This window comes from Xyrauchen texanus, chromosome 26 (genome assembly GCF_025860055.1).
Source record: "Xyrauchen texanus isolate HMW12.3.18 chromosome 26, RBS_HiC_50CHRs, whole genome shotgun sequence".
NCBI classification, from domain to species: domain Eukaryota; kingdom Metazoa; phylum Chordata; class Actinopteri; order Cypriniformes; family Catostomidae; genus Xyrauchen; species Xyrauchen texanus.
The window spans coordinates 22,189,075-22,207,666 of NC_068301.1; the positions used below are offsets into that span (position 1 = coordinate 22,189,075).

Sequence of the window (18,592 nt, forward strand, 5' to 3'; positions counted from 1 at the left end):
CACGCCTGGAAATTATTCAGACAGTGATGAAGGCTGTAAACTTCGGCGAGTGGGCGGTGACGATATGTGCATCGTAACGGTATTTTCGCGTTCACAGGCGCTATGTCTCTTTGGGAGAAAGACTGAAGCGAGGATTTTCAGCGCGTATTAATTGGAATTAAAACTTAAACACGCGCTTGTGGAAGTGTGAAGGCGTATGCTACATTTTCCGCTTGAAACCAATTTTCAGACTCCAAGCGTCTGTTATGTTAATGTGAGCTGTGAAGAGATAAGATACAGTTCTCATTATCAGTCTCTTCAGGATTTTCGGCGAGAAAGCGTCTGTTAGATTCGTCTCACCCCGCGGCTCGCTTGAGATGGTTCAGCCCAGTTGCGAAAGTCCAGTCTCGATGCACTGGGATTTTGCTCAGCGCCGATACCAAGTGAATCTTCCTTTTAAAACCATCTGATAACCGTGCCTGCCAAAAACCCCACCATGAGCGTCTCTTTGAATGGTGACAGAACTGGACTTGTGAGGACAGAGTGCAGATGTACATACAATGGGACGAGGAAACTGGATGGAATAAGGATTTTTGCGCTAATGAAGGTGGGAGTACAGGCGCATCATTGGAGCGGGGTGCTCTTCTTGTACATGGGGCTGTTGGCTACATCAGTTAGGGGTGAGTTTCCCGTTATGCAGCATGTGCACAGAGCAGTGGTTTAAGCGCGCTCCCTGTTGCCATACATGAGATCCTAATGTTCACTTGTGATCATGTCACCTTTCTCCCCTGACACGTCCATGGAGTGCAGTCGTTTTCAATTCAACGCCAATAGTATGCTATTTAATGTTGGGTCATGTGTTTTGATTGGTAGGTCCGCAAAAATCAATGGGAATGATATGGACATTCTTGAAAACCATACAAGTTCAATATATAGGCTGTACATGAACTGGCCAAGTGTATCATTTAATTGGGCTGTATATAAAAAAGCCATATATAGGCTACGAGTTTTTGTATGCGCGCGGGCGTGTGTGTGGCGCAAGATTTCGTGAGTGTGGGGCCAAGAGTGAATGAGTGATTTCTAGAGGAAGTGGGGCGTTTGAGAAAGCGGAACACGGTGGCTGCAGACAAAACAGGTATTTGACTCTGCGAATTATCAAGCTGGCAGAAAACTATTTTGCCACCATAACGTGATATATGTTGACATATATTTGATAGTTCTCTCACCACCGAGGTTTATTAACAGTCCTCCTAAGTAGGTTAGCAAATTGTTGCTACTCAGCAGAGGATTAAAAAAATGGTAAACGAATCTACAGAGCTGCTCGATACTGTATGTGTTTAGTCATAGTACCGTGACGGTGACTGATAAGTAATACGAACCGATTGTTCTGCGTTTTGTACCTAATCCAAAGAGCGCTTGCAAAGCCGCCAAGCAGTTTCCCGCTTTTTCCATTGAGTGGCACCAAAGCTTCAGAATAGCGCAGTGTACAAATAAGCCAGTCGAGTCTCCCTTGCTTCTTTAATACATATCTTGGAAGCCTTTTATAGTTTTCGTGTTAGTGTATAAGCGATGACTGGTGTAATAAAATGTGCCTTTTTCTACTTCGAAGGAAATGTAAATGTAATGGCCCTTCAGCTACTCGGCTATGACTGAGCTCATCATGTTGGCTATATGGACTCTGGATATTGACAAAATTCTGATTGAAAGCGGGCATCCAATTAAATGCATGCTATCACTTACCATATGCGCTTACTTATTAAAAATAAGTAGTCTTTCACAATCATGATAGCCATGAGATAAGAAATATGGATTTAAAATGGATTAAAGACAGTTTTGGTACGAAGAAGTCACTCTTCAGATGTAAACCAATTTTGTTTCTACAGCTTTGCAGATGTTGAAGCACTTCAGATTAAACGTTTTCTGTATCCCAGAGAAGCAACACAAGATAAACAACTCACCAGCATGAATGTTTGACTCAATCCCATTTTCCTCTCCCAGAATATTTTATAGTAAGTGGCACTCGATTTCATTAAACGGCAAAAGTCTCGAAACCGATGCATTTCCATGATGCAACTTGGTATATATATATATATATATATATATATATATATATATGTATGTATATATTTATATATATGTGTATATATTTATAGTCTAATAAGAACACACATAATGTTCTCTATTGGTTATTTATTTTTGTTTTTCATATCACATTTTCATTATTTTTCATAAACAGTGCAGAGAAGTTATTGATACTGATCTGATCACATTTGATCCGCACGTGCTTTATACAGTCCCCCATTGGAGTTTGCTTGCTCAAACAATTTAAAAGTTAACAGTCATTCTGGTGAATCATATAATAGAACAGAACCTGTTGTATAAGTCTAATAGCTGGTGATTGGCCAGACTCTCCAATGACAGCAATGACGTATTTCATGGCTGGGTTCGCAATGGCACACTACCCATACTACACTTACTACTTCTGCGATGTCAGTCAATGGCAGAAATAGTAAGACTAGTATGATAGAATGCCATTACTAACCGTGCGTTCAGACCAGAGGCGGCGAGAGCGTGAAAATTCGCTCTGCTGCCCTGCCAACAATGCTATCAAAAATTAGCGGAATCTGCCGAAATGGAAAACATCCAGACATGTCGACCGGTATCTTTTTGATGACATATTACAAGTAATGTATATTCTCATGAAATATTTTAATCTATTATTGTATAATATTATATAAACCATAATACCCACTTCATCAACTCACAATTTCAGACACCTTTGTCCATGCATTGTTTTTTATATTTATATCCCTGTAAGCAAACAGGGACAGATCAAATATTACAGGAAAACCCGCCACGGCAATAATCAGTTTCTCCTCCATTTTGTCTTCGGAACTAATATTTGGTGAGACCAAAGTTTACACTGTTGTGCTCTCTGGACTTCGCTAGAGCGGAGCACTTCTATATTCCAATAGGTTGCCGCTGAACCGCGTCAAAGCTCATTACCATAATGTTGGCTGCACTTGAACTTTCCTCTGACGCCCACACCCATAGACATAATAAATACATAGACGCCCTATTGGCCGCTGGAGCGTACGTCAACAGGCCGCCATATTGCGGAGGGCAACGTTCCCATTTCTCTCATAACGGGAGTTGAGGAAAAATACCTGCCTCATGTGCTGCTTGGGGCTGTACAAATCGCCGCACTATTGAAAACAGGTCTCGGGGAATTACTTTTCACAAGTAAGACTGAACATTTGATTTTGGTTGTATTTGGTCTTTATATAATTAGTAACAGTAACGTTAGTTGGCCACCGGAGTTAGTCAGTCTAAAATAACTTGCTTGCGAGCTGTGAAAGTTGAGACATGAGTTGACATGATTTATAGTATAGTTTTATCTTATATTTTATATTATAAAGTAAATTTCCTGAAAATCTAAATATTTTCTTAAAACCAACTTTTATGACAAGTACTCGTTACACCATGTACGTACCACTGAAATCGGTTGATAAATGTAAACGTTATATTTGTTTTTATCCAGAAAAACCGCAACTCACCCGTTTACATGCATTTGATTACAGCGCAGTCTTGCCCTCCGCAAAATGGCGGACGCGTTGATGTATCGCAGCAACGTTCCAAAGCGGCCAATAGGGCGTCTATGTATTTATTATGTCTATGCCCACACCGGCCAAGACTCGCCGCGCCGCTTCTCGCCACTGAGAGACGCTGGCTGTCATAGAAAATGTATGACTTCCGGTCGATTTGACGCTCTCGACGCCTCTGGTCTGAACGTACCATAAGGTGTAAATTCGGACACCTTCAGTTACGCTAAAGTCTCACAAATCTGCGTTTTTATAACAGTTTAATTCCCTTTTCATGTAATCTTATATATCATGTTTTTCATTAAAACTATTCAAAATTAAAAAAACTCATTTATTAGTATTAAAATAATTTAGGCTTATATCAGACTTTATTGTACACACAGGCACTGTATTGAGCAGAACGTAACCTATTCAGAATGAAGGGCTTAATTTTTTGTGACTGCGCTGAGCGCAGTGCTATGTGCAACATCTTATCGGATTTTAGTGAGAGCATTAATTGTAAGTGGAATTTTCATGCCAGTGCAAAGCGCGAGTGGCTGTGGGTGTGTGTGTCTGTAGATGAATAACTTTAATAATAATTACATTCTCTAAAAATGTTATGGAGCCTGCATCCAAATCCTGACAGGGACTACATTTTCCATGCGTATTAAAGGAGCGTGTCACTGTCATAGAAATATGCTTGTCATTCAACAAGGACACAGTTAATGCACGAAGTTAATGTCCATTTTTCTGTTCTTCTAATTCACTTTATACAGTCCATTTACTTTAACAACTTTTAATTAATGTGCTGTTTTTTAATTTTTATTCATAATTTCATAATAGGACGAATATAGTACAATAATTAAAAAAAAAAATTGCATTTGAACCAATCCATTACTGATTTGCACATGCAATTTCGCCAAACCCATTTGTGCCTAGACTTGGCGCATTCTTGCACAAAACTACCAAAACTTAATGGCCATGTCCATCGCCTTTGCACATTTGAATTAAAACAAAATGCGCTTGTGATCTTAAAATAGGGCCCTAATAGTGTTTCTGGTTATTATATGTAAAATTCAAGTATGAATTTCTATCCCATCCAGTTCATCTGCAATAAAGAACGTGAACATTGCACAATCTGCTGTGACTGGTAAAGGTTGAGCACAAGATGGTGTGAAAGTGAAGAAAAGTCACCCAAAGTCAGAAAGTTGGGAATTTTCAACACAAGATCCCGACGTGGGAAGCCATGCCGACTGGTGATCATTTGGAAATGTCACATAATTTTTGCAGTTTCGTGACAGTGGACACTAATAAAATATGAATCTGATATATACTTACATACAGGCACTAGACCATCTTTCTAAAGTTTTACTATCAGACCATAATTGTTGCAAAAAGACAAGTTCCTAAGAGCTCTACCCACCGCAAGTAATTTATTAGGCTACATTTAATTGAAGAGCCACAGTCGCTTCCTCAGTGGCTACAACTTCCATTTCTATGTTGTGTCAAATTCCCAGGAAGTGCCGATTTTGGGATGGAAACATTGTATTTTTGCTGGTCGTTTTTTTTTGTAGCCTTGAGGAGTGACTTGAGGTACAAAAATAAAATAAAACAAATATATATATATAAAAATAAATATATATATATACATTGTTGTAACATAATGTTGTCAAGTTAATTAACTCATTATAAACAGATGTTCGTGAGTAGCGCTCAAATGTTGCGCACCGCTGTGAAGGCTAAAAATAGCCGCAAATGTGTGTAAACAGAGCTGCGCCATTCACTGACGCGCTGGAGCTGCACGTGTATTTTATATATTTACTTATTAAACACAGCCTTTTGTGATTCACAGAGCTATCACACGTCTTCATGTGGCTTTGAATAAAATGCACAAGTCATATGAACTACTTTGTGTTTTTATGGTTCTTTTATGTCATTTTTGGAGCTTCACGGTAATGAACATGACTAACACACAGTATCGGATTTGGATCGGGCTCGTCGGACCGAAACCCAGTCAGTTTAAAAACGTCAGTATCAGAGCCGATACTTATCCAGGTATAGGATCGGTGCATCGCTAGTAACAACATTCAGAAAGCTTGTTCCAACTTGGGTTCTATTCTGACCCGAAAGTGAGATTCTAGTGTGATAGTGTTCCTCTGCTGAGACAACTTGCCCTTTTCTGATTGAGAGAATATAAATGTGTAGGTCTCTTTCTGTCATCCAGAGGCCACTATCTGTTGTAGATTGACAACAGATATTCCTCTTGCCTTGCTGCCTGTCACTCCAGAGTCTTCTTAAGAATGTTGATTTAGTGTTTCCTTATCTTTGATCTGTGATTAGATTACACTGATAATCTATTTAAGTTTCCTCCACCTGAACCTCTCTCTCTCTCTCTCTCTCTCTCTCTCTCTCTCTCTCTCTCTCTCTCTCTCTCTCTCTCTCTCTAACACACACACAGTTTCTTTCTTTCCAGTACACTCTCTTTTATGCTATTGTGCCCTTCCTTCCTCTGTCCCAGTGTGGCTCGATGCATCACAGTCAAAGGAGTGTGACTGATTTTATTTGGCAGAGCTCTACTGAGGGGTGGCATTAGTTACTATAGACCACTTCACTAATACACACCAGCTCCAACTTTCCTCCCTGTGATAATCCTTGTACAATGTAATATATGCCCTACAATCAAACAGCAATTGATTCGACTGAGGCCAAAATAGAAGGAGGGATAAAGTAACACAGGGGGACAAGGTGACGTCCTTCCCCTGCCTACATACACACCAAGAATCGATTATGATAAAGCAACAAACAAAAATGCAACACACCTTCTCCATCTGTGTCATGCACTGGGTCTGTACATAGTCAACGGCAGATTATGAGGGGATACTTACTGTAGGCACACCTATAGCTCAACATTGGGTAAAAGCACAGTAGACTACTTTATTACAGACCTTAACCAAAAGTCTCTCGGAGCGTTGACAATCAGCCCACTCAAACCACTGTCTCAGACTGCAGTAAAATCACCCTTTACCTTAGCGGATCAAAAACGAACCAATTGGCATCGAAACAATCCACTACCACTCCATTAAAAACACATACAGATGGAATCAAAATAGTACAGATACATACCAAATCATAACTGGTAAATCAAAAATTCAAACCCTACTAGAAAAATTTGTGTGATGAGGAGGGTGTGGCCGGGCCAAGATTGAGCACAGCCGGCACTAAATCAGCTGATATAATGAATAATATTCATTATTATTATAATAATAATGATTAGTATTATTAGACTTTTCGGGTAAAAAATATATAAAATAAAACTTATGTATACTGATATTAATTGAGCATAAAGTGTAGCTATAGGTGTTTAAATTGTATCAGATTTAATTTCACATTTGTCCTGCAAGTGTCTGCATAAGTCTGTGTCCTTACGATGTTCTTAGTGCTGTACCACTACTCCAGAGCACTCGTAAATCTACAAGCATTTTCAAGTACTAAATTTACGATGCTTTTGGGAAATGGTCCACAAAACTAAGATGAATTGTAAGATGGATTCTATGATCTACTTAGGCTTACGATGCTTTTGGGAAACAAGGCCCAGTACCACTACCAAACAATATCCGAAACACTGTGCAACATGCATAACATGGAAAACATAGCATTTTATTTTGTTTTCTTTAACTGTATTTATATGTGTAAATGTGTTTGTATGTATATTTTATGTGACTAGGCTTTGGCAATGTAAAGCTTTTCTTTTACCGTGAATCTGAATCTGAGATAAAGATGGGGGAATTAGCACAGGACAAAAAAATTAGAGTGAGGTCTATGCATTGGTGTCAAGAGTTGAGTGAGGCAGACAGCCATCAGGTCACAGTGCTGGCTGCTGCAGCCTGTTATCCACTCTAATCCATGTCAGTGCTGCACCGCTGTCACAGCAAACACACCTGGCAGGCTTAGGGCTGTGTATTGGCAAGAATCTGGCAATACGATATGTGTCACGATACAGGGGTTACGAATATATTGCGATATGTTTTCAATTAAATTTAGGAAAACTTTCATAGTACAAATAACACACCACCATATGCTTAAAACTGGAGTAAAACGTTTTTTTTTTTATACAATCAAAACAGTTGGATTTGCATTTATCAGTCCCTGTAACATCCAACATCAAAGCACTACTTTTTGTGCAATCTGAGCAACATTTGCTTATATCAGTAAAGACAAACAAATAAAAGTGCTTGCATTCCTTTCAGTAACGGCCTCCTTTAGTAACCCTGTGATGTTCTCTCCTGTGTGGCTGTCATGCATCACTCTTGTTTGTAGCACATACGAGTCCAGATTGCACTCATCCATTATGTGATGCTCTGTTATGTTATGTACGATTCAGTGGCCCTCGATGTCCAAGCGTTGCATGTCAAAGCGACTCTCTCAGCTGAACTGAGAGATTTCAGCACTCTCATTTTTACCTCCTTGTACAACTTGGCACAGCTCCATTGTATTCACCATATTATGGAAGCCTTCAGTCTCTACAACACTTAGAGGGCACATATCTTTGCAAATGAAATAAAGTATTGACTGAGTTATTTTGGTTGCACAAGTTGAGGTCATTGGTATCTTTGGTGTGTGAACTTGTTCCAGAATGAGTTGAGAGGGATCCACTCTTTTAACGTTACACCGTGTCCTAACTACACGCGACGCGATAAAATTCCAGCGACAGCAAGTGTGTCTGTCCACACTAGACGCGACGCGACTGTGAGACGCCACACGTCAATCAAAAATCACAGCCATTCAGAACAGCGTGTGGGCGGAGTCTCTCTGTGAAAGCGCACTGCTGGCCCGCACTCGCATTGGAAATGGGTAAGGACATAATCAAATCAAGAAATAACATTATTAAAAATCAAAACATTAACAAAATATACTCATTGACTAATTTTGTTATGAAGTACAGTTGTATGTTTGCATAGAATTCAGTTTGAACGCTATATAACCCTGCCTGTATTTCAGTAGATTGTCTGGATTGACCCCCTTGGATACAGGGACACAAATCGTCATGCCTGTTCACTCTACTTTACATTGAAAATAAAGCGGAATTTGTTTTACACAGGTTGATGCGTCATTAGTAGCCTACTATAGCTAAATGCTACATTCATTCATTCATTTGCTGTAGATGAAAGTCTAAACTTAACTTACCATGTGTATTCAATGCTTCAGCTATACTTCTCCAGACGGAATCCTTTTTCCTGATGTCTTTGTGGAATTTGTATCGTAGAGAATTGAATGCCTTTGAGCTTTGACAATCAGTTCCTCGTCGTCCATGTTTGATGATTAAATATTCATGACACGCAGAACTTCCATCCAATGAGATCTCTGTGTGGGCGGATCTGTCAGCCGCGACGTCGCAGAAATAGGAACCGTTTCTAAATTAGAAACTTTGCGTGTCGCCGTCGCGTCTGGTTAGGACAAAAACTCTGATTAACATGGAAAAGATACCTTTTATCGCGTGTCGCGGCGTCGCGTGTAGTTAGGACAAGGTGTTAGCCGTTTGCTGTTCCATTGTGCTCTCAGATTTGTTGTGTTCCATGAGTATTTGATTTTGCCATGGCACATTTTGCAAACAGCATGGCTCTTGTCGATCTTCTTGGTGCCTTCTTTATTGTGGAAGCCAAAATGAGTCGACACTTCAGATCTGCACACCACGGGAACCGGTATAACTCTTTATTATTCCATCAGTCTTAACGTTACTAGTTAGCTAGGTTTGCTAATGCTAATGTTAAAGGTGCACCCTTATGCTTCTTCCTGTCACAGTTTGCATTCAGAGATAACAACACTGCTATCTAGCGGTCTGGGGTTTAAACACAACACAAAATGAGCCACTGCCACAAATCTTTGTAGGTAAACTATTAATTAAAATTCGACACAGTGTTTTTGAGAATCGATACAGTATTGCAAAACATAATATCATGATACTCAAGTGTATAGATATTTTCTTACTCCCCTAGTGAGGCTGTGCTTGTTCTTTGTCCAGGAGGAGAAATCTATGATACACTTGAATCTGAATACTGTATGTGGCTTTTTGAGGGTGCCATGACAGGACAAATTTGGTAAGAAATCAAAGATCTGTCACTGAAGGTTTTGTGAACTGGGTAGGAGGACAGAAGCAGGCGTACAATTAACCAGATATACAACCTGGACAAATTCAGGAAGTGATGTCATGCTGACTATGTGGCTATTCACTCTGAATGCCCAACTTAACTTGAGACAATTGGAATCATTAAACTATGCTTGGCAAAGAGTGTCATTCATTACTCTCTAGAGGACAATCAATAGCATTCTTCAGATGATAATTTCAGTTCTTTACTACCTCAATTATTCTATTACTAAAGCAGCATTGATCTAGTGACACTTAGATGGCAACCAAAGTAAGGTTGGAAGATGAGCAGTAAGACACAGTAGAGAGCAACATAAGAATGGATAAAATAAATCAAATACATTAGACTGATCAATAGTACTGAATATCTATGCAAATGTATGTAATCAAAATGTATCAACAGTTGCAAATGTGGCACACAGTGATCAGGAACTTTATGGCCAAATGTTTTGCTGAAATCCAAAGGGTTTACACACTTTTACCTGCAACTGTATTCAGTATTTTGGTTTCTGAACAGTAAGCATATTTACATATTTGCTTAATAAGCCAACAACGTGTGTGGTCATGCAAACGTCATTAAATGGTTTTCCTTTATTGAGTTAAGATCATAAAGGACTTGCATGTAAAAACTGATTGGCACGCATAGATTTAGCCAATCTACAAAACTACATATATTGTTCATCGTTAGTTCAAGATAATTAACGCATTTACTAAGGTTAACATATGAAACCTTATTGTAAAGTGTTACTATTTTTTTTAATAAGCTGATTTTGGTAGTTATCAGCATATTAATATGCTTGTAAACATTAATTATCTGAAATAGAGGTAAAGGGAGAAGGGCAGATTTAGCAGAATGATGGTTAGTGAGGTAAAGGGAGAAGGGCAGATTTAGCAGAATGATGGTTAGTGAGGGGGCGACAGAGATTCCTTTATTAAAGTCTATTTGTCACACCTATTGGCATGGGGACACCTTCATACTGTGTCAGCCTGAGTGAACAATAAATAAACAGGGGTACATACATTCCCTGCTCACCCCCTCATTCAGACCCAGATTAAAGGAACTGGATTTCTGTTTAAAGATAATCTATACTAACTTGTTTGCAAACGACGGCAGAGAAGAAATGTACTGCTTTGTTATGCAGTTTTGAAGACCCATGTTAGATCTGAACACTAGGCCATTGTGGCTCTGTAATGGGGCTGAAAGTGTGTTAAATTCTGCCTGAAATGCACTCCTTGTGTGTACTCTCTGCTTTGTCAGGAACATATCGATGAAACACTGAGCTATTAAGGCCACCCTGTCCATTTCAGGCCATTCTATGCTCTTGGCAATTACACAAAACTTCAACCTGAAATAGTAGGTTGAATTTAAATCATGATTTAATGAATGTCTAAGTCACCTTTACATGCTAACATTATTTTCAGTCCCAAGCTGAATTAAAGCAATTGCCTTAAGCAAACAATACAGCATGTTTTAGCAGTAACTAGATATTGTGGATGCATATTTAATGTGAACCTAACACTGAGGTATCTGAGACTATGCCCATGATAATAAAAGACATGTATAGAAGAGATTACTTGCAATCATGTGTCTGTGAATGTTATGTTTCATGCAATGAATGATGAACTTTCTAAGCATTGACATTTTGAAGGGTTTGATCTTGATTTTGACATTGCCAGTCAAAAGTTTGAATTCAGCAACTCATTTTTTTGTAAATTTTTTTTTAATATTCTTCCACATTTTGGAATAATAATAATAAAAAATACATCAAACCTATAACATAACAAAAATGAAAAGGGATTACGTGTTAGACAAATAAATACAGTAATAATAAAAAGGATAATGGGAACATTTGATATTTGTCTATTAAACTAATCTCAACCATTTAAACATACACCTTTAGATTAAAAGGTTTTTAAGATCATGAAAAAACATACATTCAGTCAAGTGTGTCCTAACATTTGACTGGTAGTGTAAATGCAGTACGTTGGTATCACTATGTACTGTATTTAATAAGGCTTGCACTAGGTTGTGGTAGATTATTGCAGACATGAGTTTTTGATTTTAATAAGAGGTACTGGAAACATCTTAGTGCCAAGTTCAAAAACCTGGATGTGCCACACTGACGCCAGCTGCTCTGATTGTTGTGTTGGCCCCATTAGCTACTCGACCCACCGAGAAAAGCAGTGATGCCGCCTCGCTAGAGCAGAGCCAATCTTCTCCTCTTTCCACTGCATTTGCCTTGCTATTAATGGTCTCCACAATCACCTCACACAAACATTTGAGTAATGAATGGATTTACCCAGGAAAGCTGAGGTTGCTGATTTCCATTGTAATGGCAGGCTTTCTACGGTTAATGAAGATATGACAATTGTCAGATTGGCAAATGTCCTGACACATCAGAAGGCAGGTGGCAGTACATGGAGAGATTTGTGTCAATAAGAAGTTTGTTATTCCTCTTGTGTTGGCATATTTGAATTCCATATTCACATGTGCCTTGTTGGTATTGTGTAACTGAACTTAGGCCATAATGGTATTTTCCACTGGTCCTTAAAAATGGAAATTTGATCGATTCAAAGTGCTTATGGAAAATGGTGAGTCAGACCCATTTGTCTCTTAGGTGCCCAATTTACAGCGGAGCTATGGCGGAAGAGCTAATAGGAATGCATTTGGAGAGATTGCAAAGATTACCTGCACTGGCTTGGAAAGCATTATCTTCAACTTCGAGTCAGAAGAGTGAAGTTTAAACTGGATGTTTGCTCAAATCCATGTCTCTCTCTTTTAGATATTTAAACTACACAGGTGCAGGAAGACAGGTGGAGTGATGAAATTAGTACTGACCCAATTCACAAAGCATGACACGTGGTTTCAAAGCACATGCTAATGAGTAGTAACCATGCTGTAAGCACGACATATGGTGTTTTCTTTCTGCTTCATTTACAGTTTATTCCAAGGAATCTTAACCCTCTGGGGTCTGAGGGTGTTTTGGGCCCTGGAGAAGTATTGACATGCTTTGACATTTGTGCTTTTTTCAGTTGCTTAAAAACATTAATGGCTAAAGTCTGATAACACTGTATTCAGCACAAACTGGGCTGCAATAATATCTGAGCAACATGTGTGTACATGTTTGTATTTATGATAAAATACAAACATGAAATAAGGCCATAACACTTCAGAAACACTTACTAAACATTTGTCCACAAGACATTTGAGAACTGGATCTTGTAGCCTAGAGGTTTTGTTAACCCTGATAACTCATTCATTCAAAACAATATAGTAATTTAAACTTTTGTAAGACACTGTTAGTGTTAGAAAGGTCATATGCGAGAAGGCCTGAATGATCATGAATATTGATTGTAATTCACACCTGAGAGACAAAAGACCCTCCCCTGGGCCTATCACTGAGGAATGTGACAGAAAGAGAATGAATGTGAGGAGACTTAATGATCCAAATCAAGTTTTAAGTTAAAAGAAGTAATTGGACTATACATTTTCATTACATAAAGACTTAATTTATTGTCTCTTCTGCTCACCAAGACTGCATTTATTTGATCAAAATACAGTAAAACATTGGTATTGTGAACTCATTTTACAATTTAAAAGAACAGTTTTCTATTTGAATATATTGTAAAATGCAATTTGTGATCAAAGCTGAATTTTCAACATCATTACTGCAGTCTTCAGTGTCACATGATCCTTCAGAAATCATTATAATATGCTGATATTCTAATATTTGCATATTTACATCATATTTGACACATTTACATCCTAACACATATTTGAAAGCACAAGCATTGCTGATGATAATGAGGCAGCATAAACACTAGTTAAAATATTATCTAGACATTCATATTATTTTTATATCATATTACATATTATATTTATGCCATACAGCATACAATTTAAATGCCTGCTTTAGCCGAAACAGCATTTAAATGTAACTAAAACGTGCTTATTAGGACATATTTCAAATTTCAATACTCTGAATCCTGTCTGGCAAGTCTGGAAACAGTCCCACTAGTAAAATATGTACATGTTTATATAAAACAGTATGTCAACTAATTTGTAAGTAAAACTAAATTACTTACTCATCCGAAATTGTATCCTCGGCTGGATCAAGTCTCTCTTCAAAATATAAATGTTCATCGGAGTCCCGCTATTCTTCTGAGGAAAATATGAACTCTTCCTCACTATCCAGGAGTTTCCTCACCTTTAAGGCACAGTCGGGGGCGTTTACAGTTTGCATTGATCGCCTCAGCACGTTTCCGTATGAAAAGTGCCCTCTGCCCGTGGGTGTGATCGCATTAGGGATAATTAGCTGAGCCAGGAGAAACTGTATATCACTTTGTTTCATACAAATTACATTGCAGGAGAGTATTTGTTTTAAATTTGAATTGTTTTATTTAAAAGTAGACATTTTAAGCTTTCTTTAGACATATGTTTCATGTTTCAGTTAATGTTTGTGACGCGTTTTACGTGAAACCAGAAACAAATAAAATGTTTTGATCAATGTGACTATTTTGAAGGAAACTGCTCACAAATGCAAATACCGACCCTTACTGGAAGCTAAGTGTAATAAAGGGCATGCAAAAGACAGGATGGGATAGAATCAAGAGCATTGGTCTTGTGTGCATTCATCACAGAGTATCTTCAAACCAGAACAAAGGCATAGGCTTGATCTGATCAAGGTGGAAGTATCATTAACCACCTTTTTAAAAATGTGTGTTGATGTGAAATATGCTTGCGCACACAGAGACTGCTGAAAGCTCACCCTTTTTATTTTCTTTATTTTACAAAAGCACAAAGTTTTGTTGTTATTGTGAGTGTACAAAAATTAAAGTAGACCCTTTATAGTCACTAATGATGTCTTACTCTTATCTGTATGCCCCAAAATGACGGAGAATTATGTGTTGTTTCCGCTGTAATGATGAATAAATCCAGCAGGACGCGCCGGCGCGTCCGTCGACCCCAGACGGTTAACGACTAAAATATATATATTTTTTAAATGTAGTAGAGCTGAGAACAGTATCTGTTTTAAAACAAAAAAGTAATGAAACTGAATAAACGTAGCCTAATTAGTTCCATTTCCATAAATGTTTCTGGAATGTCTGCTTTCATCAGGCTGGATGAAAATACACAAATGTTAAAATGTAATTTTAAAATACTAGGCATCATACACTTACTGACTTTGAAAAGTACTACAGACAAAACTGGGCATCACCCTTCCCAAATGTCAAGTTCATCCAATCCAATCACAAATACTTCTGTTTTAGGCAGAGCTGTTAAATCTAAAGCATGCAATTAATTAAAAAAGGTAATGCGTTAATTTTTCTTAGTAGCGATTAACACATTTACCTGTAACATCTGAGGTTGTTACCCATTCTTCCAACCACCAGAGGGAGCCCTCTCCCGAATACTGATCTTCAAACATTTCTTCACTGCTCATTTCCTGTTTACCATACATATATAGCCATGCAGTTTCATTGTTCATGCAAAGTATTGCCAGTTTACCCTACCTTACCCATCGTTTTTCCATTGCCATTGTTTCTTGATTCATGTTATGCCAATTGCCTGTTTTTCTGGATTTACTGCTTTTTGGATTACCCTTTTTTTTCTTGCCTGGTTGGACTGTCTTTTTAGTTTATTGGATTTATCTGCTTGCTTTACAACTACATCTCTCTGCCTGCGGTTTTGGATTGTTTGCTTGTGTTTCTTTAAATAAACTTCCTGCACTTGGATCCTAACACAGTCTCTATGGCCAGTTTGTTACATTACCATTAATATAGCATAAACCAGCATAAACACTGGTCGGAGCAGTGCAGAACCTTTGCGATGTGTCCGCCCAGAGTCATTAATCTGACACAAACACACACAACAGCTTTGTCAGTGATGAAATGATGGGGATTTTTGTTAAGCACTATTTGTTGTATTGTGGAGGATGAGAGTTTGAGAGATTTAATGCACATTGCAATGAACATTCAACCTATTGGGGTACTAGTTCTTTCAATTAGTCAACCTCCCACTTACACTTAGCAAAATGTGTAATATTACATTAATTTGTGCTATTTTAGGATATTTCTATATTTATGGTGTGGAAGGCTTTGTCTGGAAAATGTCAATAAAGAATTAGTTATGTTGTTTTTTTTTTTTCCTAAGAAGGAAGGAAATGCATTTTGACAGGAAAATAAGTATATATAGAGGAAATTTCAGCACTTTGAAAATCTGAGTTTGATCGCAATTAACTGTGAAAAATCATGCAATTAAACAAATATGTACTGACAGCACTAGATTAAGAAACACATAACATAATTAAATATCATTAATACAGAAAAATGCTGCTGCTGTTGTTGTTGCTGCTACTCTATGTTCTGAGTCGCGAATGAAACTGGATATTTGGGTCTTGGGTGGCAAGGTTGTCTCTAAAGACTGCAACACGTGTTGCAGGTGAGTTGTGGTAAAAGTTAAACTCCACTTGTGTGCTTGTTTGCCATTTCTATTTCTTGAGCATCAATGCCCCACATGCTCAGTTTCCATTGGCTACCATATGATTTAAATTTGAGTCGTGGTGCATCATACACTACGAGATTTCCTCTAGTCATGGATAGTCAGCTCAAAAATATCAAACATGTTTAATATCCTTTGAGTTTCACAAAATCTGCAGACTAGAGCCAACTAGCACCAACTCAGCCTAACTGAAAATTGGGGCTAAAACCGACATTAAAGTTGTGTAGTGTAATCCTGTCCTTACTTGGATGAAGAAACATTTTTGCACTTGCCCAGTTAATCACAAACTATAAAAGACTTCAGAAATCCACATTGTAAATGTGAATTTATGAATCATTCTATAGTGTTCATGAATATCAAATAGTTAATGCTGACATGGGTTGGTAACCTTCCTGGAGTGCCCAGTCACATAATCTAATTAATATGCAATTAATCACATTGTGGAAAAGATTCATAGATTTACATTTGGGATATTTCACAAACAAAGGCTATGTTTGAACTCTCACTAAGCTCATTTTAAAGAACTAATTTACATATTAAGTATGATGTCACTATAGAAGGCTTCTGGTTTTAATAAATAATCACAAATAACATATAGTATTATATTCATAATGTTAAAATATACCTTTTATACTTTTCTTTCCTGCAATGATGAAAACACTTGCTGCTATATAATATAGACTATAATTTGTATTGAGCCAAAAGGTACGTCTGTGACGTTTTAGTCTTTCATTGGTCACAGGTCTTGTCGTCATCCAAATTTGCAGGTGGGAGCTTGTTTAAACATCGGAGCTTGCATTTCTAGTCCCCAGCATTTGGATGCATTTGAATGGAAGTCAATGGAGTGCAAAGTATAGTATGACCGTGACTTAACAATTCCCAACTCCAATTATTAGTACCCATTTCATTAATACCCATTTGTAAGCTAGACTGGATCATTAAGAATATATATCTGGGAGGCCCAATCCACCTTTCACATCAGCCTGGTCTGCCTGGAGCTAGAAACATAAGGAAACTAACATGATAATAAGGACAACAAACTGAATATGTGAACAGATGGAAGGGGAGACAAGTGCAAAGAGAAAAAGCTTGACACAAGAAGAGGCATAAGAGAGGTTGAAAGCAAATCAGAAAAGAGCATGTTCAGTCTGTATTGCTTTAATGCAAGAACTAAGGCAGATAACAGGGATACAAATAAAATGATCTCTTATGTGAAACTATTGATATTGCCAAACAGTGTCATGCAAAGACGTACACTAATTCCAGGGTTAGGTCCAACGCTTTGTGCTTTGGCAAGGAATGGTGATGTCATATGTAGTCAGGCACATATCAGAAGCTTTATGGAATAATCTCTGTCAACAAAACTGTGATTTCCTGCCAATAATGCAGACTGGTGTAATATTCCAGTTTTCTAGTTAAAGAGGTGTGCAAAGTACAGACCAGCTGCTCATACAGAATTCCCCCTCTTGCCCCCCCTTCTGTGCCCCCCCCACCCCCTTCTCAATATCTTTCCCTCCCAAGATCTCTGATTGCAAGCACTCTGAAGGATTGCTGTCCTGCCGTAGTTCGGCTCAGCAACAATCGATTTATCAAAGTGTCATGCCGAGGCGCTGCAGCCCCGTAGCAGCAAAACAACAGCAGGGGCAAAACAAACATTGGTTGACTCTGGAGGTGGTCTCTGCAGTCATGCTAAACAAGGTCAAAGCGCTCCTTTTATTTTCACTTCACTCCACTAATATGCTAAAGCTGGCTCATGGATCGTTGTTTTTGAAGTGTAATTTTGTGCCAGAATGTTTTGCATGTCAACATAACTGGATCCTTTTACAGAGAGCTTTAGACTATGTAGGACTTGCACAACTCTGCAATAACACCTTATACTCGCACACAAGTACCTTTCTTTTGTACCTTGCCATCAACTCAATAAATTCTACAACAGAGTTTTCTTAAAGGTGCTGTAATCAATATTGTCGATTACTTTAACTTCCACATTTTAAAAATTTTAAAAACACACCCTCTCTCAAAACCCCAAACTTTAATTGACAGGCAGAGAGAGTTTCAGATTGACTAGTTTTCTGCTGGCCCCCTGACTCCTTTTGCCACATACAAAGTATATGTCTGTCACAGAGACAGGTGTGATTTCTCAGGAGGCCTACTTCAGTGATATCTGGTGGTAGTAGAAGGGAAGTTCTAATTGAGACTTGGGCTTTGCATTTATATAAAAAAACAAACAAAAATCAAACAAACACGCAAACATAATGGGATTTATTTATCTACTGATTATGGGTAGAATGAGGATTGCCATATGAAATAGTAATAATTTTTATTTCAAACCATCAAAGAGTCTAAATGTAGCTGGAGGTGTGGGACACACATTTTTAACTTCCACCT

The 18,592-nt window shown here is 38.1% G+C and overlaps 1 protein-coding gene across 1 annotated transcript in view; it reads left to right on the forward strand.

Moving 5' to 3' along the window:
* The first annotated feature begins 475 nt into the window (after positions 1-475).
* Positions 476-18,592, forward strand: part of LOC127620393 (CUB and sushi domain-containing protein 2-like) — a 441,823-nt gene continuing 423,706 nt past the window's right edge. Inside the window, exon 1 of the mRNA XM_052093618.1 lies at positions 476-659. Coding sequence (XP_051949578.1) covers positions 476-659 — 184 coding nt within the window. The remainder of the gene's footprint in view (positions 660-18,592) is intronic.